General features: G+C 44.4%; 1 protein-coding gene across 5 annotated transcripts in view; it reads right to left on the bottom strand.

Annotated features, from left to right (window-relative positions):
• Positions 1-22,322, bottom strand: part of AGAP1 (ArfGAP with GTPase domain, ankyrin repeat and PH domain 1) — a 1,113,642-nt gene that overhangs the window by 218,251 nt on the left and 873,069 nt on the right. For all 5 annotated transcript variants that reach the window (XM_086956296.1, XM_086956297.1, XM_086956294.1 and 2 more), the window contains one exon: positions 3,849-4,010. In XM_086956296.1, the coding sequence (XP_086812422.1) occupies positions 3,849-4,010 (162 nt within the window). The remainder of the gene's footprint in view (positions 1-3,848; positions 4,011-22,322) is intronic.

Genomic DNA, 22,322 nt, shown 5'->3' with positions numbered 1-22,322 from the left:
GAAGAAGGGAATGGGAGGAGGGGAGTCTGGTTAGAAGAAATGGAAATAGTGGAAAAAGAGCGAGGCAATGTGGGAGTTTGAAGGAGAGGAGGGGGAGAGAGGGGGAAACATAAAAAGGGTGACGGACAAAGAAAATTTTAAATTAAATGTCCGGTGAGAGTAGACCGGAAGAGGAGAGAAATGGAGATGGAGCGCTGAAAGAAAACTCAGAAGCAATGTATTAGGATAGGAAAGGGTGAGAGGGTGGAATTAAGAAAGAGGGAAGAAAAGGTGTATGGAACAGAGTGGTGTGGAAGTAAAGAAAAGGGAAAGGTTCCGAAAAAAGGCAAGAATGAGAATTGAGAGAGCCAAAAAAGTAAGGCAGGAAGAGGTGCAAAAGGGAGACGGAGGGAAAGGGAGGGTGAGAGAGACCGAGAGAAAGAGGCATGTGAGGGGACCAGGGGACGATGACGAAGAGTCCCTACTCGACAAGGGCTGAACATGTAGGCTCAGCAGTCGCCGAAATGATTCATCTTAAATATTATCAAACGCCACATCATTAAATACAGATTAGATGGAAACAGGGCAGGCAAAAAAAATCGACTAGGAGTTCAGATCCACTCAGTGGCTAATGCCTTCATCCCTCACCTCCGGCCCTCGCCAACGCCGTGTCGCTATTAAGCAAAAGAGGGGAAAAAAAGCCCACCGAAAGGTAATCAATTCCAACTAAAAAGCACTTATCCCAGAACGACTGCGCAGAAAGACACTTCAGAAGCACTGGGCTGTCAGCCAAAGCCCAGACGACAGCCCGGAATGTTCCCCCGGCTCGCGGGAGCACGGCAGGGCACGCATAATTGACTGGAAGATGGCCTAAAACTGTGCCCAATCAGTGCGTGGCCACAAACGCGCAGCAGATTTGGCGCCCCTTGATTACACGGCGGCCCGGCCTGCGCACATCACTCCTGCCGGCTCCTCACGGTCCGGAGTACCCTAATAAGAGAAGGACTGTCAAGCGCTGCAGAAGCACCTCGAGTCCCAACGGGGGCGCCATGGCCCATTGGTAGGCGCGCCAATGGCCGAGGCCTCGCAGCAGGTGGAGCAGGGAACGGAGACCGGCGAATGGAGGGCCGAGGCAGGGCTGGCGGGCGATAATAGTTGTGAGGAAAATAAAATAATGTCGAGCGGGGGAAGAGGACAGACACAAACACAAAACTATTCCCTTCTCCGCACGTCGCCTTCAAGCTATGAAAAAACAGCAGCGAGACTCAATGCCCTGGAATGAAATCACTTGATGAATTTCCATATTACCATGAAGTCCATTACCTTCAGATAAATGTCCACATTTCCTCAGCTCCGATATACAGGGAACACTCTGCTTTCTTGGACTTCTTGCAGAAGAAAGAAAGAGCGCTCTGAGCTACAGCCAAGGGCTCCATTTTGACTTGGGCCTTCATATCCCCAAAGTTCAACGAGTCCACAGTGACTTGATTTTTAGGGGCTATTTTCAGACGTCTTTGGGGGAGTGTTGAGAAGCTTGGCACTTACCAATGGAGTTTCACAAAGCTATGTTGAAGGAGGCCAAAACCATGGCACATCGAAGCATAGCTGAGCTATGCCAAACCCTCGCAGCTCCAGTAGATGGCTTGTCTTCCTTTTCTCTGTTCCCATTCCTTCAGCCTCATGGTCAACAGCACTTGTGCCAACCATACCAAGAAAGTTCACTGACAGTTTAGAGCAAAAACCTAAAGTGAACTGACGGCTGAGGAAACTTCCACAACTCCTCAGATTTATTGAACTGCAGGACGATCGGGAACCTAAATTTGAGACCAATTCCACAAAGTACGGTCATGGACACATTTCTGGTGGCTTTCACCTTGTAGAAAGTAATGAGTCCAGTATCTTCTGTCAATGACAGGCAGAGGATGGTGATAGGTAACAGCACCTGGGAGCAGATACTTTCACCATCATCTGACACTGCCCAACATCAACTCCTATCTGCAACTGCGAGGTTCTTGGGAACAGGTCCTGAGCTAGTTTATTTCCTTCCTTTCTGAGCAGGCACACAATGTCCATTTGCTGAAAGGCAAATTAAATATCCAGCGACTGAGGTTTGATTTACGGAGTTGACAGTGACATAAATGCACAGAATCTCTTCAAGTTACATGAAAAACTGATTGTCTATTGTATGATCTTTAGTTTAATTTCCATACGTGCTAATGAAACAGCTCAAAATATGCCTCGAAAAGTGCTGAGCTTCTTCACTCACACACACATTTAGTGTCCTGAGGAGGAAGGCTGGTGGATGAACAGCAACTTGCTTAAGCGAAATTCATTTAACATTTAGAATGATTTATGGGAATCCGTTCAAAAGGTCAATAGGAAGATCTCTGATCATTGGAGTTCAGTGTGTGTAGGCATTGTCTTTAGATTGTTACCTTTCTGGACAGATTTGTGTTGCTTGCCCTGTCTACAAAAAGAATGGTGTGAATGTGCCTTTTAGGTATATACAAGTAGGTCACCATGGGATCCTTTCCTTCTGGCCTCTCATTGTCTGACCACCATAAGCTGCACTGCTTCTGCTAATTGGGCTTATTGAAAAAGGATTACGGGGTCTGTCAAATGTTCTTATAAACTACTTTCAATGGTTTATCTTTGATGAAAGTCAGCACGGAGCACTTGACTTCCACCCCTTTTAGGCTTGCACTGGCATCCTATTGCACAGAGTTGGGTTAAACAGCCGGTCTATAGTCTCTCTCTAAAAATTAAAAATATTTCACTACTGAAATGGGCAATCACAATGCATCAAGGTATAGTAAGACCTACAGGTATTCAGCCGGCATTCAGAAATCAGGGTGAAACTATCTTCAACACTGCACCCAGCCAAGCCAAAATCCCCACACACCCATTTAGACGTTTGCTGTCCCTCTTCACAAAGTAGTTTTATAGAGATGCATGAACTTCACCTATGTCCCCGAGTGTGAGGCACTGTTTGTTAAGGTGTTCATTTATTACTTCGTATCCTGCAGCTTTTATTTCCCAAGAGACTTCCATCGCTTTGAATCACTTCCCCTCCTCCTGTGATGCAGCTTTCCCAGTCCCACCAGTCATTTGAAGTTATACAGCCACAGTGAAGAAACTACATGGCAGGTTTCCAAGATTAAAAGCAGGACACCCATCCTTCATGCAGTACCCAGGCATAGGGACTAGGTATGTATCCTACAACTGGGCACAGTCACATAGATTCGTTTAAACACACCTTTACTGAAGCAACTCTAAGGTGTGTAGCAGAATGTCCTCCACACTCTCAATGGTGGTATACATGAACCTACCCATCTCAACCATAAGACCACCCATCCCAACAATAGCGGCCAAGCACACATACTCGTGGGAAAACGATAACCTCAACAATACCGTTTGCACACAAACTCATTGGAAAGAACACTTCACTATAGCAATGTTTGGACATACAGAGTCAAAGGAGAATGTGCTTCTGAAATTCAGTATTTGGGAGCATGGAGCCCTTCCCTAAAGCAGTACTTTTCGATACAAACTAATCGTAGTGCACCCTCCTCCAGAGGAGCACTGGGCACATAAAGCCAATGGACAAGGTTTTTCATGAGTACACTCACTGGGCATGGACAGTGTTTACTCAGTGTTCCAGGAGAATGCCTTTCTCTTTGGATGTTTTCTGTTGGTATGTGGAGTCCTTGGAAGAGCACTTCTCTCTACAGAAGCCTTTGGGGCGCATGATCATTAAATAAGTCTCTGGGAAACGTCTGTGGGCTACAGCACGGTACACAAACACAAGGGAAACTGCTCCTCTTCAGAATAGCAATTGGCGGCAGGAAGCATTGGAAGACTATTCTTACCTTCAGCTGCGCCTGAGACACCATCTGCCTTGAAGTTGCTGGTGCTTTTCTTCCTTCTGTGCTTCTTTCTGTTGGCGTGAGGTGAGGGAGGAGGATCCAATTTGGGGCTGGCCGTACTCGAAATACTGGGACTCGAGCACACAGAATCCCCCAAACCGGTATCTGCAATTAAACACAAAAGAATGTTAGCTCTTCATTTTGCAACCATTGGAAAAAAAGCATTATTCGTATTCACACAACCATCAACACAGTATATGTACAGAGACACACCTAGATCCTCAATGTGAGTTTGTTGGACAAGGATGGGGGTGTTTACCAGACAATAAGTACCATTAGAACAGGGTGATGTATTTACCAGATGTGGCAAATACATCCAATTCTCAGTTTTTATAAGGAATATGGAGCATAATTGCCGAATAATTTTTAACACAACAAATTTCACGTTTTGCCTTTTTACCCCCCGATAAATGTCACCAAATTTGAGCTGCCGGAATTTTTCATGTTGAAAAGTGCATGGGTGTTGTAATTATCACCCACCCTGTAATTCCGCTCCCTGTGTAACACGTTTGGGCAGGGATCAGAATTTTCCCTCAACTTGTAATTGGGGCCCAAGAGTATCCAAAAACATACCCAGAAGACTCCAGAAGAACAAGTTACTTACCTTCATAACATCTTACCTGGCAAAGACTATCTAGCTGCAGATTCCTCACCTTCGAACATTCCCCAGGAGCCAGAATAGATCCAGAATTATTTGAGCCGCACCCCTGCACATTAGTAGCTGGTGTCGTTTGACTCTGCATCATTAGCCACCACCCACTGTGCACGGACGTCAGTTTCTTTTTGCTACTTTCCATGCCAGGAGCGTTGAGCCTCGAGGAACACAGTCAACTGGTGTGAATTTCTATGGCTGAAGGGTGACCCTCACACTGTAACCAGTTCACAAAGCGGGTAGGATCAGTAAGGAATCTGGGGCTAGATCGGGTGCCAGATCAGGGTTTACTTAAGGTAAGTAACTTGTTCATCTGACAGGACCTCTAGCCGCAGATCCCTTAGCTTAGAAAAAATATCTAAGCAACCTCCGTGAGAACTCTGGGTAGGAGTGGTACTGCCAGAAAGGCATCTCAGTGTGAGAGCCGCCTTGGAAATGGCAGTGGTGAACAGATTTGACCAAGTTTCTCCCAATTCTCGAAACCGACCTTGCACCACCTGCAGATTGAGACGCCATTAATGATTCACTAAGCATCAAATGGCTGAGTTTGTCTGCCCTGGCGTTCAGAGAACTCACCAGGTGTTGAACCACCAGGGGAAATGCCCTGACATTCCCGCCATATCCAGAGACTCTTGACAAAGGGTCCATGATCCAACCCGCCCTGTTTGTTGCAGTTTCACATGATGGTGGTGGTGTCTGTTAACAGCTGCACCAGACTTTCTCTGATCGAGAGAAGAAAGGCCTTCAATGCCAATTGAATCACCCAAAGCTCCAAATGGTTAATGTGGACATGAGAGTATGACTGAGACAAGTCCAGCTCTCCCAGATGGCAGCACCAGCCCAGGAGTGACGCATCTGTCACGACAGTCAACTGTTGCTGGGGAAGGGTGAGGGGTCTGCTCGTGACCTATTCACAGTTCGTTAGCCACCACTGCAGGTCTTTTACAGTTTCCCTCCGAGATCTCGACCGTGTTGAAGAGATTTCCCTGATGCTGTGCCCACTGGGACTTCAGGTCCCACCGCAGAGCATGTTTAACTACCCAGATGCAAGAAGCAATGAGGACCAAGAGCCTCAGAGTCAGTCTCGCAGTACTTCAGGATAGAGGCTGAAACATTGGTATTGTAGCCTGAAGGGGGAATGGCTCAGATGAAAGGGAGCATCTGAGAGGGAGTCCGGTGTGACTTCAGCACGTTTACGACAAACCCCAGTGATTGCATTAGGTCTGCTTTAGACGGGAGGTGGGAGACCCACGGCTGGGGTGAACCTGCCTTCAACAGCCAGTAGTCTAGCTAGGGGGAAAACTGGCACCCCTGATCTCCGCAGATGCGCTGCAACCACTGCAATCACCTTGGTGAACACTTAAGGGTTTCTGGTGAGGCTAAGGGGAGGATAAAAGAAGACACACACTACAGGATATGGTTCAAAAGGTAAATCTTTTTAGTATAAACCTTAGTTGGGGTTAAATCCATAATTTTTTGGATGACTGTCCAAAACAAAGAAACACAGCGCGGCGTTTAGTAGCCACTGAACGCCGTGCTGGGATAGACGCAGACGTCATCGCTGCCTTCCTTGAAGTGATCGCTATGGCCGCACCCCCAGAGTCTCCCCAAGTTTTACAATGCAGGTGATCGCTACAGCGGCACCTCCCAGATGTACACGCCGGCTGGTATTGGGATAGAGCATTATAAAGCAATAAGAATTCACCTCTCCATGAATACCTTGCGAGTCTGTCGGCTGACATTCTCACCTTCCCCTTGAAGGACCCACTGAAGAAAGTGCATACATTCATTCAGTGCAGAAGTGTGGCTCACTGGTTAGAAGCGGCAGACCCTGAAGCAGAGGTCGGCCCGGGACCAGGGTTCAATTCCCGACGCGGCAGGGTCTTGGGTCAATGTCCGCGGACTCGATAATTCTCGCCAAGGGGCCTACTCTAACCATGGGTCCCACTCTGCAACTCTGGGCAATAGCTTGCTTAATCTCCACAACGGCCCTATCAGCGCCGGGGATGCCTGGCTTCACCTTGGGGGTGCCCAGGAGGGACCATCTCACAGGGAAAGCCAGGACGGGTTCACCAGCGGTATACAGCGCCAGGACGCCCCGAGATGGGGGTAACAGTGCGCTTTACAAGTATACATACATTTACATTTACATTCAGGCTGTCACAATTCCCCCCCTTTTGAGTCCTGATGAAGACCCGACATAGATGCATTCAAGTCTGCACTAACATATAGGGACAAAACGTCGAGGTTCTTTGCATGTATCCGTCCACACAAAGTCCCAACTAAAACAAGGGAATAATTCATCCAGTTGTGACAATTGTATTCTAAAGTGGACACTCATGATCTAATGTTTTGTCTGTTTGTATGATTATGTGTAATTTGTTCTAGTTGTGTATAGCGCCCTGTCACTAGTCACAACTTGATCACTAAATGTATATAGAGTCTATGTGTTTCTTTGTTTTGGACAGCCATCCAAAAAATTGTGGATTTATCCCTAACCAAGGTTTATACTAAAAAGTTTTACCTTTTGAACCATATCCTGTAGTGTGTGTCTCCTTATATCCTCCACGGGATATACTTTTTGAATGTGTATTAATTACAGGTTGTTCAAATTATTTGTGATGCCCAACAGAACCATTGTTGTTGCTTCGCTTACATTCCCAGGTTCTGAGGGTTACTGGGTTACCCCATTACTCTTAATGGTGAGGCTAAGGGGAGCACAGCAAATTGAAAGTGCTTCTGGCCCACTGTGAACCGCAGGTAACGCCTGTGGGCAAGTAGGAAGGAGATATGGAAATATGTGTCTTGCAAGTCCAATGCTACCATCCAGTCTCCCAGGTCCAGGGCAGATTGGAACTGAGCTAGATTGAGTATTTTGAACTTCTCCTTGTAGAAGAAGTTGAGAGAGTACAGGTCTAGGATAGGACAAAGGCCTCCGTCCCTATTAGGCACCAGAAAGTTGCAAGAATAACCACCATAACCCACTTCTGGCATCTGCACTCTCCGTGGAAAAAAGAGCTGTCACTTCCTGGTGGAGGATAGTTAGACCTTTGTCATCCTGTCGTAAGAAGGGGTAGTATCGAAGGGGAGGCATAGCCTCTCTGGACAATCTGCAAAACGCACCTATCTGATGTCATGGACTGCCAGTGGGGCAAGTGATGGCGAATTCTGCTGCCCTCTGGGCAACCATGATGGTAAATGGGGAGACTAGGAGGGTTCTGAGCTCTGCGGCTGTGGGCTAGAACTGACCAGACTGCTGCCCACGCGTCCTACGGGGACGATAGGTACTGTGTCCATGGCCACACAGAGGCTGGAGAAGCTTGCATGCCGTGATGGCAGGGTTAGTAAGGAAGCGGCTGTGAACCCTTTCCTTGGCCACGAAAGGAGCGAAAAGCAGATTGAGGGTGACATGGGTCATAGAAAGACCTAAGGACCTGGCTGTAGCCCTGCTGTCCTTAACGCGCTACAGCGCTGAATCCGCCTGGTCCCTAAAGAGACAGGAGCCATCAAATGGCATGTCCATGTGTGAGGTCTGGAAATCCCCAGAAAAGACAGCAGCCCTTAACCAGGCATGGTGTTGCAGGGCCAATGCCAATGGCATTTCTCTGCCTAGTCCACATTTAAATAATGAACTTAGCTGCATACCTCTCATCGGTAACAGCCTGGGAGAGCACGGCCCGGGCCTTCTCCAGGACCTAGACAGCACCTGTGCAACATATCCCAGAGCGAGGAAACAGAGGCCCAAAAGGAATGCATTGTTTACCAACCGCAAGGCCAGGCTGGTAAAAGAAAGCAGCTTCTTGTCTAAATTGTCCAGCCTCTTAGATTCCCGATCCGGTGGGGCGATTAGGAATACACCAGGATTTACATGTGAAGTGGAGGCTTGAACTACCAAGCTCTCCTGAGTAGGTTGTTCCTAGCTGAATTTATGGTACCCCGGAGTTGGGTGGAGGCGGCCAGCAATTGTACTGTTCACAGGAGCCCCTGAGATGGACTTGAACCAGGTCCCAAGCAGGACATCATTACGTGCTCCATTAAACGGGAGAAGTGGTTCGGAAAAAGCCTCTCCTGCTTGAATCACTTCCGTCAAGACATTAGTCTTGACTGCCACCGAGGGCAAACTAAGGTCCAGGACCTCAGCTGCCCTTCGCACCACCATTGCAAATGACGCTCCCTCTTCCATAGCCATGGTAGTTGGAAAAAGCATGCCAGTATCTGGAGAAGTGTCCAGTCTACTGGCTTCACCCGGATGCTCACACCAGTCCAAGGAGTCATAAGGCTGGTATTCTTCAGGGTCCAGCGACCACTCCCATTCTTCCCCAAGTCCAAGGCAATAGGAATAGGGCTCAGGCTAGGAAGGCATGGCTCCAGTCATCTCCTGACTGTGCCCCTCCAGCTTGGTGAAGGAGTCTGGGATGAGAATGGGGATGCAGCTGGGAGCGTCAGCCTCAGGACCAGTGCAGGGAAGGGTCAACATGGCACGACCGGCACCGATTCGGATCCTTTTGTGGATCCTTGGGGCCGACTGGCACCTGAGCCACCAGCATGGATCCAGTAGGGGTCCTTCCAGAACCCAAAGGGCCCGAAGGCGCATCAGAGGGATTGGTCCGCTCAAATATGAGGCACAAGGCCTCATAAAACTCCTAAATGTGAGCAGGGTTACATTGGCTCCTGCAAAGGCAGGCACAGAGTCGGAACAGGCGCTGGCTCAACTACGGACCTAAGCCTTAAGGGAAGTTTCTTCATCGGCTGATAAACAAGGTTAGGTCGAAATAAGCTTCAACTACTTTTGGCCAAACCAAGACTTACCCAAATGGCTGAATGACTTGGAGTGGGCCGAGGACCTCAGATTCTGTGACCTTCCTCTCCACTGGGACCTTGAGCGCGGAGCTGCCATGAGCTTGAGGGATCGCTCCCTCAAGGCCTTAGGTTGCATGGCACAGCAGGTGGGAAACTACTTCAGGTCATGGTCTCGTTCGAGGCACCATAGGCCAAGAAGGTGCAGGTCCATCTCCGACATCGGTCCGTGACAAGCGTTGCAGGGCTTGAAACCAGCCTTTCTTTGAGTTAAGACCTCAAAAAAGACTTTAAAAAAATTTAAAAACTAAGTTATTCAAAAATTGACTACAGGGTAGCTCTTTCCAGACCTGCACTGAGTGGCATGGAAAGAAAATAACTGATGTCAGGGTGCCTAGGTGGTGCCTTCATAGGACACTTCAAATGCCACTTCCGGTGCGGACGCCAACGACGCCAGATCCAGTCTGATGCCTGGGGAAAATTTTAAGGTGTGGAATCTGTGGCTAGAAGTCTCTATCAGATAGTAGAATGAAGAGTCATTAGGGAGAACATTAACCCACTTCCAGTTAATCCTCAGTGGAGAAGAACATGAAGAGCAAGGCAATTAGGGCTATCTGTAGTGATACCAGTGTGACAGAGTCACTACATTTCATGCCATGAATTCAACAATTTGGGTACTGAACATAAGAAAGCGAGGCTCATCGTTTGACTTCTTAACTTTGCCATTTATGCTAAGGATAGGGATTTGCACGTTGTGCGCTATGAGTCATAGGTAATCACAGTTTTTATATGAGATACAGCAGAATTGAAATTGATTTTACTTGCTAGCAGGAGCATGTGCAGGCTGATCACACCAGTCCTTAGTGGATTGTGCCACGATTTAAGATGCGTTTCAGCAAACAAATGATGGACGGAATGCTGACAATGCAAACATTCTCCCCCAGTCAAAAGATCTGGGTTAAATCCCTCGTTCTTTTGCCTACTACGCTACCCCAGTTTGGACCCAGCCATATGCAAATCAGTTTTGACCCGGTCGCCCATGGGAACAGTCCAGACCGACCTGCCAGGCCAGGTCCTCCCTGGACTGGAAACAAGCACCCTGAGACCGGTTTCAGGGTATTGCACCCTTCTTCAGCCAGGCTAGCTTGAATACAGTGGCACAGTGAGCAAGGGAACCACGTTTAGGCATACCCATCCCACTTTGGACGAAAAGTGTTACAGCAAACAAATGACGGACGGAATGCTCACAATGCAAACATTCTCCCCCAGTCAAAAGATCTGGGTTAAATCCATCCTTCTTTTGCCCATTACGCCATCCCAGTTTAGACCCAGCCATATGCAAATCAGTCTTGACCCTGTGCCCAATGGGAACAGTCCAGACTGAACTGCCAGTTCAGGTGCTCCCTGGACCGGAAACTAGCACCCTGAGACCGGTTTCAGGGTACGTCACCCTTCTTCAGGGTCCAAACTGGAATGGCATGGTGAGCAAAAAAACAATGGTTTTAGGCCCAGATTTCTGTACTGGGGTGAATGTATGACATTGTTCTGCATTCTGTCCATCAATTGTTATTTTTGCATTCGTCATCCCGAGTGAGACCGGTATGCCTAGATGTCGGTCCAATGCTCTCCAGGCCACTGGAGTCAAGCTATCCTGGCTGAAAGCCTGAAACTGGTCCTAGGATGCTTGTTCCCAGTCCAGGGAGGACCTGGCCTGGCACTTCGAGCTGGACTGTTCCCATTGGGTGCAGGGTCAAGACTGATTTGCATATGGCTGAGTCCAAACTGGAATGGCATGGTGAACAAAAAAACGATGGATTTAGGTCCAGATCTCTGTACTGGGGTAAATGTATGACATTGCTCTGCAATCTGTCCATCAATTGTTCTTTTTACGATTTAAGATGCAGCATAAAAGTTGGCCTTAAACGAGTTCTGTGATGATTGGGTACGCCATGCAGCTCGGAAGGTAGGAGTGTCATAATTTAGGTGCTAGAGCGCTGATTTCCCTATTTATGCAATGTGGTTTTGTACGTCCAAGTTCACATCAATAATGAAGTTAAGGGACCTGGCAGCTGCGAGCAGGGTAGATAGTTTACAGATTGGTTTCAAATTTCATAACAGCCGCAAGGAAGCATCCACTGGAGACAAAATATTTCAGCTTTACAATGTCAAGTTGAGGTGACACTGCCAAGACTAGGAGTCCAGGTGCATGTCAACACTTCCATCTATTCACAACGCCTCATAGTTAACAGAGAAAGACAACTGAAAAATCCAGCAGCATTAAGGGAAGGTGTTACCTACATCCAGTGCAGCTTCCTCAAAAATATGGAGCACGCTGCAGTTTGGCATGTAGCCATAATCAGTTATTGGCAGAAGTGGGCCAAAGCTGTTCTTGTCAACAACCATGCCTAGGAAAGGGAGGTTGGATACTGGTCTTATGGGTGTCAATTCTTCTGGGTCCTGTTAAGGGTGACATTCGAGCAGTTATGAGAGACCATGACTCAGGGAAGCATCCAATTTTCAGAATGATGCACAAGGGGACAATGTTTTTTCCATTTTGCTGTTGATTGGTACTCTATGAAGGAACAAAAAGAGACTTTGTATGGTCACGCTTACTAGTTTGCCAGGTTTGATCATATGTACTCTTTAAAGAAGCTTTAATATCAATAATGCTTCAGAAAATGTGCTGGGAGCTGGCTTTATAATCGTATTTGCTGCTCCTTATTTCCAGGTTTCTATAGTAAATCTCTAACTCCGGTACTCTGTACAGTAAATGCATTATCCCTTCTGTGCAGGCTTGAAGAAAGGGAAAATATCCACTGTGACGCACAGGTCCCACATCACTGTATCGGATCCTGCCCCCATCCAGACCGTGAAACAGCTACCATGGTGTTTGGGCGTAAGGCTGCATTCCAAAAGAACTCACCACTCATGGATCTGAATTAATACTTCTGAGTGGGTAGAAATCGTTACTCTACTGCACATTGGTGAGCATCTACTTATGTGTCACCATAATAGAGTTTAGGACCGTCCTTTATTAGGGTACATAGAAGACTGCCCACTATAGATGTCCCCACGTTAACGTCCTGATGAGACTACTGTAAATAGATGAGGATCGAAATGTTGACGACAACATAATATAACAAATAAACCACACCTTATCAGTAGGCTATCAATAATCAAGAAAAGTTGCTTGTTTTTTACATACAAAGATTCACATTCCATTTTATGCTCTCTTTAGTGTTTCTTTGGTTGTGGTTTTTGTTTGTTTTCTTCACTCGGGGCACAATACACGAGTGTTTTCAATGCTTTGGCAATGACTGCTGGTCATCGTATATGTCTAAAGATTATGCCTAGAAAAATAAATTGTGCTGGTCATATGTTACATTGCGTTAAAAGGCAATATGTGCATACAGTGATTTAACTCATTATTGTTAAATTGTATGAATGGTACCAAGGAGAACCACTGTTTACTAGTAATTACAAATTACTCTGATTACCATGGATCTAAAGGATGCTCATATTGTATAAAGATGGTGGTTCACTAATGGCATCATGCTAGGGCACTAAGGGAGGTACACCTGATGTCAGCAGAAGCTATTCATTACAGTGGACTCTGCTTGCTATTGTGTTGTCACTTCCGTGTTGCTTACTGGTTAAGTCTGCTTTTGGCAGTCCCTAAGATCTAGGTTTCTCCCAGACATTGTCAGCACTTTCTGATCGACTCATTTTGGTGAGAGTGAGGCCAGCAGGCCTGGCCCCAGGCAACAAAACACCCGGTCTTCCGGCATTTCAGAACCACAAACTGGGGAGAGCAGATCCAAGTAGGTGGTACGAAGGGTAGGGACCTTTGAAGACGTACTTGTTGCCTGCTCTTAAATTCCTTCGTTATCTTGGATATTCTGGCAGCAGTCTTCTTTATTCTGAATGTGTTGTGGTGTATGTCTTCCATTTCTTTTGTAGTTTTCATTTATTAGTTTTGTAGTTCTTCTGCTGTGTTAGACTCTTTGCTATGCAATATGGAATTCTGCTATTGTATTCTAGTGATCCAGGTTCTACTTCAGTGAAGCGGTTGGAGCTGAACTGAAGAGATGCCTGGACACTAGCACCAGTGGGTCTATATATTACTTTAAGAATAAAACTATCTAAATCCATTATTTGCCTCCTTCCGCTCTTTACAATGGCAACGAGGTTAATTAATTAATTACTGACCCACTGTGTAGCTATTTTCAACTAAAGAAGACTTCTACTTTCCTGAAGCCCTTTGATCCGGACCCCTGCGTGGTTGTACCGGCTACCATTGTCTTCCTATTGAAGATCCAGGCATCCGCTGTGAAAATCTCGTAATTTTACTTCATTTCAAGGTACTGTTACGAATTTTATTATCTTTAAGGATTTAAAACGGCCCTTACTTTTCCTTCTTGCCGTTAATTGCCGCTCGCGCTGGTTGCCTGCATTCAAGACTTCTCCACGTCTCCTCGCGTTCTGAGCTCTGTGACGCTGCTTGCAGTCACGTATTCACGCTTTCCCAACGCGTGAGCTCACTGGAACGCATCGCTCTGCACGCAACGGGCGGCCATTTTAACTACGCGTCTCAAGATCGTCATGGTAACTGTCCACACGCTCACAATATAAGCGCGTGCTGGTTTCTACGAGGCTTGATTTATACGCGTTTCAGGATCGTCATGGTAACTGTCCACACGCTCACAATATAAGCGCGTACTGGTTTCTGAGGCTTAATTTATCTTTCGTTCTTCACCAATTTAAAGCCGTTTTCAATATTTACATCAGTGATTTGCACACTATTATTTTGTCTGCAGATTACCTTTCAATGACGCGCATATCGTCATTTTAAGTGCAAGTTACCCTTCAGTGATTTGCACACTGCTATTTTAAGTGCAAGTTATTCTTCAATAATTTGCACACTGCCATTTCAAGTACAAGTTATCCTTCAGTGATTTGCACACTACCATTTCAACTGCAAGTTATTCTTCAGTGATTTGCACACTGCCATTTCAAGTGCAAGTTATTCTTCAGTGATTTGCACACTGCCATTTCAAGTGCATTTTACCCATTCAGTGATTTGCACACTTACACTACGAGTGCTAGTTTTCTTAATCTCAGTGATTTGCACACTTATCTATTACTGCAAGTCTCTGCTAATTTCAGTGATTTGCACACTTGTTGTCTGTTATGGCTTCATCTCAAATTTGCAACCAACCTTCTATTTTCCTTCAAATTCCTGGAAAACCTAAGTTATCTTGGAAAAAATGGTTTGAGTCCTTCGAAAATTATATTGTTGCAATTGATGGTTCTAAATTCTCACCTGAAAGGAAAAAGGCTATTCTTTTTAGTTATCTAGGTACAGCTGCAATTGAGATCTTTAAAAATCTTGAACCTATTGCAGCACCGGGTGGTGAAGGAGATGTTTGGAATGTATTCTTAGAAGCTGTTGCCAGACTTGAGAAGCAGTTCGAAGATGAACCTAATGTGTTAATCGAAAGACATGCTTTTCATAAAAGAAAACAATTGTCTGATGAGTCAGTTGAAGACTACGTTGCTGCTTTGAGGGTATTAGCTGCCAATTGTCAATTTGGAGCACTTGTTGATTTCTCTATCAGAGACCAATTTGTTTTTAATTGCTTCTCAAAGAAGGTTCAAGAAAGACTTTTGGCGTGCCGCAACCCTACTTTAGGAGAGGTGATTGATCTAGCCAAAGGCATTGAAAGGTCCATTGAATCTTCTAAAATCATTGAAGCTGAGTCTATGAAAAATGCAAGTGTTTCTTCTATTTGCTCAGTCCAAACTAGAAGCAAAAATCTTTTCAAGACTAACAGGGAGTCTAGTTTAAGCTGTTTTAGGTGTGGTTCTAAATCACATTTAGCGAATTTCTCCGATTGTCCTGCTCTAAAAAAGAAATGTACCAAGTGTGGCAAAAATGGTCATTTTTCTGCTTTCTGTAAAACTGTTAAGAGAAATGTAAATACTACAGTCAGTTATGTTTCTGATGTTGAAAATGATATGCATAATATGATTATCACCATTTATGATGATTCTTTTGAAAATTACATTAACAGTGTTATTCTCCCTTTCAAAGCTCCTTTGGGTATTGTTTCTGTTGGAAAGGTTGAGTTTGAAGCCATGGCTGATTCTGGCTCGCCTGTAACCATTTTATCTGACGTATTTTTCAAGGATAATTGGAGTGGCGTCAAGCTTAACATTTCCGACATAAATCCCAAGGCGTTTGGTAATTTTAAAATTAAAATGCTGGGTTTCTTTCATGATTCTTTAAAATTTAAGACTCGCCAAATCTTTACTAAAATTTACGTGGCTATTGACGGAAAGAATATTGTGGGTTGGTTTGACCTTGGCAAGCTTGGTATTAACTTATGCCCAGGTTCTGATCAACCAATTCAATTAAGAGATATGCCTGTCAGCAGTATCACGTTAGAGGATGATTCCCTATCTTCTATTCTTCTTAAGCATGAAAAGGTCTTTGAGGATGTTGTTGGACAGGTAAAAGGATTTTCTCATAAAATCAAACTCAAGAAGGATGCTTTACCCGTCCAACACAAAGTCCGCATGGTACCTCTGGGGGTGAGAGATAAACTCAAAGCACATTTAGACGACTTGTGTTCCCAGGGTATCATAGAATCTACGGACAGTTCTGAGTGGGTTTCTGCTATAGTTATCGCTCTTAAAAAGAATAATGATATTAGGTTATGTGTTGACCTTCGCTCTTTAAATAAAAACATTGTTATTGAGACCTATCCTTTACCTAGGATACAGGAAATGTTGGCGGCGGTTAATGGGGCGAAATTTTTCTCCATTATTGATCTTAAATCCGCCTATCATCAGGTAACTTTAGTAGAAGAATCAAAAGACTTGACAGCTTTTATCACCCCTTTTGGCTTATATAGATTCCTTAGAATGCCTTTTGGCTTAGCCTCAGCGGCCAGTGTTTTTCAAAAATTGATTGAGAACTTGTTTCGTGGTCTCAAAGGTGTACAATCATTTCAAGATGATATACTGATCTTCGCTAAAACTATCCCTGATCATAATGTTATCCTAGAAAAAGTTTTAAGTACCCTGAACAACAAGGGTATGACAGTGAGTAAAGATAAATGCAAGTTCTTGGTCAGTGAAATTAATTACTTAGGCCATAAAATAACTTCAGAAGGCATTTTTCCAAAGAAAGACATAATTTCCAGCTTAGAGAATTGCAGTAAACCCAAAGACAAGGATACCTTGCGCTCATTTCTTGGTTTGAGCGAGTATTATGCCAAGTTCGTGAAAGGGTATGCCTTGGTTGTAGAGCCACTTAGGTTACTTCTAAAAAAAGGTGCTAAATTTTTGTGGACAGATGTTCATGATTCTGCCTTTGTAAAGGTTGTTAATCTCATTGCTAAGGCACCCGGTTTAAACACTTTTGACCCTGAAGGCGACTCCTTTGTGACTGTTGATGCCAGCACTGTTGGTTTGGGTGCAGTGTTCACCCAGGTTGTTGAGGGCAAAGAACGTGTCATTTCTTTCATTTCCAGGGGTATTAGGGGTGCAGAAGCTCACTACAGCACCATTGAGAAAGAGGCTCTTGCCTGCGTGTGGGCTGTCGAAAAGTTTAAGAATTTTTTGTGGGGAAGGCCTTTTACTTTGGTAACTGATCACAAACCTCTTGTTTACATGATGGACGGCGTGAGAAGTGGTAATGCTTCCTCGAGACTTGTCAGACTAATTGCGAGGTTACAAGAATTTAACTTCACCATTCAACACATCTCTGGTGGAAAAATTTTTACTGCAGATTGCTTGTCCAGATTACCCCCTGTTGATGATTCTGGTGATGAACTCCTTGATCTGCACGAATGTGTAGTGGCTTCTGTTGATGCTTTAGAATTCTGTTGTTTTGGTATTGAGGAGAAGGATTGGAGACATCATTTTTCTAATGATAGTGTTTTGCAAAAGGTTAAATCTTATGTTGCCAATGGGTGGCCGTCTGTAAAGAATTTAGAGTTACCTCTAAGAAGTTTTGCTCAAATCTCCGATGAATTGTCCATTCAAAATGATTTTTTGATAAGACAAGATTTGTTCATTCCCCCTGCTGGCCTCAGGGATAGAATTATTCAGTTAGCGCATTCTGGGCATCCTGGTGTGTCGGCTACCAAGAAACTACTAAAGTGCCATTATTGGTGGCCTGGTTTAGACGCTTCAGTGGAAAGGTTCATTGATAATTGTTCTGTTTGTCTCAATTCTGATAAGCACTGGAAGGTTGCTTCTGAACCGTTGTCTTTAGGTAATGGTCCCACAGGTCCTTGGCAAAGACTTTCCATTGATTTTTCGGGACCTTTTGACTGTTTGGGTAGAGAGATGAGATTTCTCATTGTATTAATTGATGACTTCTCCAAGTGGATTTATTTTTCTTTTGTAGAACACCCCACCACTGATGAAGTTGTTTGTTTTTTGGACAACATTTTCAGGGTTGAGGGAGCGCCAGTCTCTTTAATGTCGGACAATGGTGTCCAATTTGTTTCCAGTAAGATGCAAGTATTTTTGAAAAAGTTTGGAGTTAATGCCATTAGAGCTCCTCTTTACAGTCCTCGCTCGAATGGTCAGGTGGAAAGGGCTAACAGATTTTTTAAGGAAGGTGTCCAGGCCGCTTTAGAAAGCAACCTTGATGTTTTACAGTTTCTTAAGGAGAAACTTTGGAGTTACCATTTGACTCCCAATTCTTGCACTGGCATATCCCCTTATTTTTTAATGAGAGGCAGAGAACCTAGATGCATGTTCATGCCTTTAATTGGTAGTGCTAAATCTAATAAAATCAGTTTGGAGGATTCTATCATTAAGGCCAGGGACAATATTTATTCTGCTCGTGTGTCTGGGAAGGCCTATCATGATTTATCCCATCATTCTAAAAGCAAAAATGTTTCTATTGGTGATTGGGTTAGAATTATCAGACCTTCTTTCACCCCCAAGGGTTCGTCTAAGTTTTCTGAACCTTTTCAAGTTGAGGGTGTCACCAATTCCACTGTTCTACTTAAGGATAAAGGTTGGTGGAGCAAGAGTTCTGTAATAATTCTTAAACCTGGTCAAGAGCGTTTCTTTTCTAAAATGGGAGATGGTGCCTTGTTTGATGATACTGCTCTTTCCAATGACAATAACAATGCTTGTTCTGTTCCTGGTTCTGTTCACTCCACCTACAACGCTGAGGAATCTCCAGATCCTGATCCCGTTCTTTCCAGTGACAATCTTGAGAATTCCCCTATTCCTGTTCCTGATTCTGCTTGCTTACCTCTCTCTGATTCGGTGGGCACTGATCTAGGAAAAGACATTTCGTTGAATTCCCCTGTTCTAGATGCTCCCATGTTACCTAGAAGAAATGTGAAATTACCTAAGAAATTTTGTGATTATGTTTTAGGTTGATTTTGTTTTCCTTACTTTATTTGTTTCCTTTTGTTTAGAAAGGAACATGTGGTGTATGTCTTCCATTTCTTTTGTAGTTTTCATTTATTAGTTTTGTAGTTCTTCTGCTGTGTTAGACTCTTTGCTATGCAATATGGAATTCTGCTATTGTATTCTAGTGATCCAGGTTCTACTTCAGTGAAGCGGTTGGAGCTGAACTGAAGAGATGCCTGGACACTAGCACCAGTGGGTCTATATATTACTTTAAGAATAAAACTATCTAAATCCATTATTTGCCTCCTTCCGCTCTTTACAGTGTGACTACAGGGCAAAACCCCACTACCCACGAGGGGTTAAACATACCCATTTAGATGGTGAGTGATGATTAGGCAATATTATTGTAGTGTGTCGCATCGTCTATATGCATTCCACAACACGTCTGGGTCCTCACATGATGGTTAGAGTGTACTGTCTTGTACCGTCGCTAAAGTCGGAGTTTGATTTAGCTCTGTTTTGGTTTCATAACTGGAGAATGTATGTTGCGAGACAGTGCGTGCACCAGAGTGGCGTTAACCGCCAATATGAAGCATGACACGCACACTATGAGATGCGTTATAAAATGAGTGCTGCACCAATGAGCAACGTAAATGGAGCAGAGTCTGAAGCATGTGAAGAGTCGCACACATTGGGAGGTGTGCACATTACATTTGAATAGTCACATACTGTGGCACAATTGTTTTATGCCATGTATTCTTGTTCTTACAGGTATAAATTGGATTCGCAAGTATAATGCTGCCTGCGCAAGTCGAGTTTTTATGCAAGCCACATAAAAACTTTTACGTAAAAATATGTAATTGAGGGAGTATTAGGAAAACAAACACACCCTGACAAAAGCCCAGGACCTAAACAGGCCAATAGCTAGGGCTGAAACATGTTGGTGAATTCAAGGATGATAGGAACATTATATCCTACACCCGACCCGTATTTTAGTTTTAATCTTGCCCATCCATCCTGCTAATAAATGGGTACCTTGAGAGTAGATGAGGAATGCTTATCTTAATTTTATGACGCCCTAGATAACATAATTAAAAGAGCTGCCTGGAATATGGTCGAGCTCACCCGGACTTTTAGGGGTCAGGATGAACCCAATGATGAAGCACGCCACTATTAAGAGTGGGTGAGGGTTATTCATCTAAAAAAGTTATCTCCCTTTTCCCAACTTCCTTAGGATGCAGTGTAAAGATTTTGCACGTAACAACTTCCTGCTTAAGAGTGTCTCGTCTTTTAGAAGGATGCTTTGTTGTACAACGTAACCCGTTCAACATTATATTGAAACATCTCAACAGTTATGCAGTGAATAACGAGAACTCTACAAATCAGAAAGTCAGGATATCGAATAAATCTTTAACCACATTATACAGGCAACTCAGAATGTGCCTGCATCATAATCGCCCCTAAATTATCTGCTTGCAAATAAATCATCAATGTACACTTTAATTAGTGTTACAATGGCAGCAACTGACACCAACCTGACCTATAGTCTGAAATACTAGACCTAAGTCAATCAAAGCCTTTCAGAGTTGCATTGGAGTCTAAATAGTTTCTGGATACAGTTGATAGCAACATACTTCATGCACTAACACACCAGATTTCTTCCTCAAAGTTTAAACTCTAATGGCCATGAACCACTCTACTGACCATGGATGATTTTGATACTAGTGGGGTCTCTTAGCTAGGCTTAACGGATCGCGATCGAGCTGTAACTGCAAGAAACATTTGAGCATTTGTTGTTCCAATACGTTATTACATCCCTTACTTAGACCAGCTGACTAAAATAGCGACAAGGCTGTTTTCTACTGTGCATGCACCTTGTGCACAGGCTTCTCAATTCACTAATGCAGGTAGTGACGCTGCTTCGATTTTAATGAAGGAATGTCCATTGGCCTAGCTGAAACGTCGTCTCATTAACCCAGAAAAGTCTCACTTCGCGCCTGCTGTGGGGATGAAGGCATCTTTAACCCTTGTATAATACAACCAGTTGCAGAGACAGTAATTCCAGGCCTGTGTTCATGATAACAAGCTGCCCTTGGGATCAGACTACTCAGTAAGGGGACAGAGATGGAATGCAGGGCACGGACACTGCATAAGAGATCAGCGCATCTTGTAATGGCCTGACTCGTAGTAGTACAGAACCGCACTCGCAATGATGCCTTGCAAAAATGGAAGCTATTTACCAGGTGCAAGTGTGTCAGTGATAGGTCATCAGAAGCATGCCGACCCCCCATGTGGTGAATTACCTTTCGTTTCTGACAAGATATCCCTCAAGCAGGAAACCAGGCACTGGTGCTGATGGGGCGTGTGCAGCGAGAGCGGGAACAGAAGCGAGCAGAATATGCTGGAGCCGAAGCTTTTAAAATGCAATTTCAGCCTCCTGACTGACGGAAAATAATGTATTTTATTCCAGATCAATTACTGTGTGTCAGAACTGAGCTATAGATAAGAGATGGAGGAGCAAGGAGACTGGAGATACACCCAGAGAAGGGAGCCTATCCTGCAAAGACCAGGGGGCTAGAACGTAAAAGCACGATGAGGGACCAGGAAAACAGGGGGGTGCCACACATTAACCCACATACACTCAGAACATAACTAAAAGTCACCAGGCTCATCAAGAGTGCAATCACTCACAGCCTTGCGTTCATGTACCTATTACTTCAGTGTTAAATATGCTACTCGGATCACCGACCACCCACAATGCTTGCGAAAGAGATTCTGTGCATTCACCACCATTTGTTAAGATAAGCATTGGTACTGCTTTATTTACATGCCTCTTCTCCACTGCTAAGTCTCATGTCATAAACCCTATTTTGGGGCTTGAAAGTGCATGGATAAATAGCAGTTTGTGGAATCTGTCTTCCATGAACCTCAGCCTCATCCCCTGCTGTACGTGTATCCAGACTTCCTGCACTGACAAGTCTCCATTCTTGCACAGTTTAACAGCTAATACTTCCACTGCTTGATTCTCCAGAGATGTAGTAACACTCAGGTAGTAATACTGTTGATTTACACAAAAAAGCGGACACTGCTTTAAATCAGCCACCAATAGTGATCTAAAGACTGTATGAACCAAGTTCTTTCTAATTGCGTACCTGGTCTCCACTCCCATGGTGCTACAAATTAAAGTGTACACCTCAATAAATCACAATAGAAGCTCCTTCCTTCTCAACCCACTCTAGCAGTTTGGCACTAAACGCTTTCACATCAGAAAAATACAACCACCTCCCCCCCAGCCTCACACAACCACCTTCCGGAAGGCAACCAACTTTACACACTTGTGTAATCTTTAAGGATCTAAAGACAATACACGGAATCTCTCAAACACAGTAATCTACTCTACAAAAAACACATCAAATAACCGCCTTAAATAAACAAGTACTCTTGGTTTATTTCCACAAATTATCCCAAGCTTTCTTGGTGCTCCGGACCAAGACTTGTACATGTATTTGTAAATGTACATGTATTTATATAGCGCAAATCACTGACCGAGGTCGGTATCTAAGCGCTTGCTTAGGGAACCC

This window comes from Lissotriton vulgaris, chromosome 2_1, assembly GCF_964263255.1.
Source record: "Lissotriton vulgaris chromosome 2_1, aLisVul1.2, whole genome shotgun sequence".
Lineage (NCBI taxonomy): Eukaryota > Metazoa > Chordata > Amphibia > Caudata > Salamandridae > Lissotriton > Lissotriton vulgaris.
The sequence above is the reverse complement of the archived record's forward strand: the minus strand, read 5'-3'. Positions and strand labels throughout refer to the sequence as shown.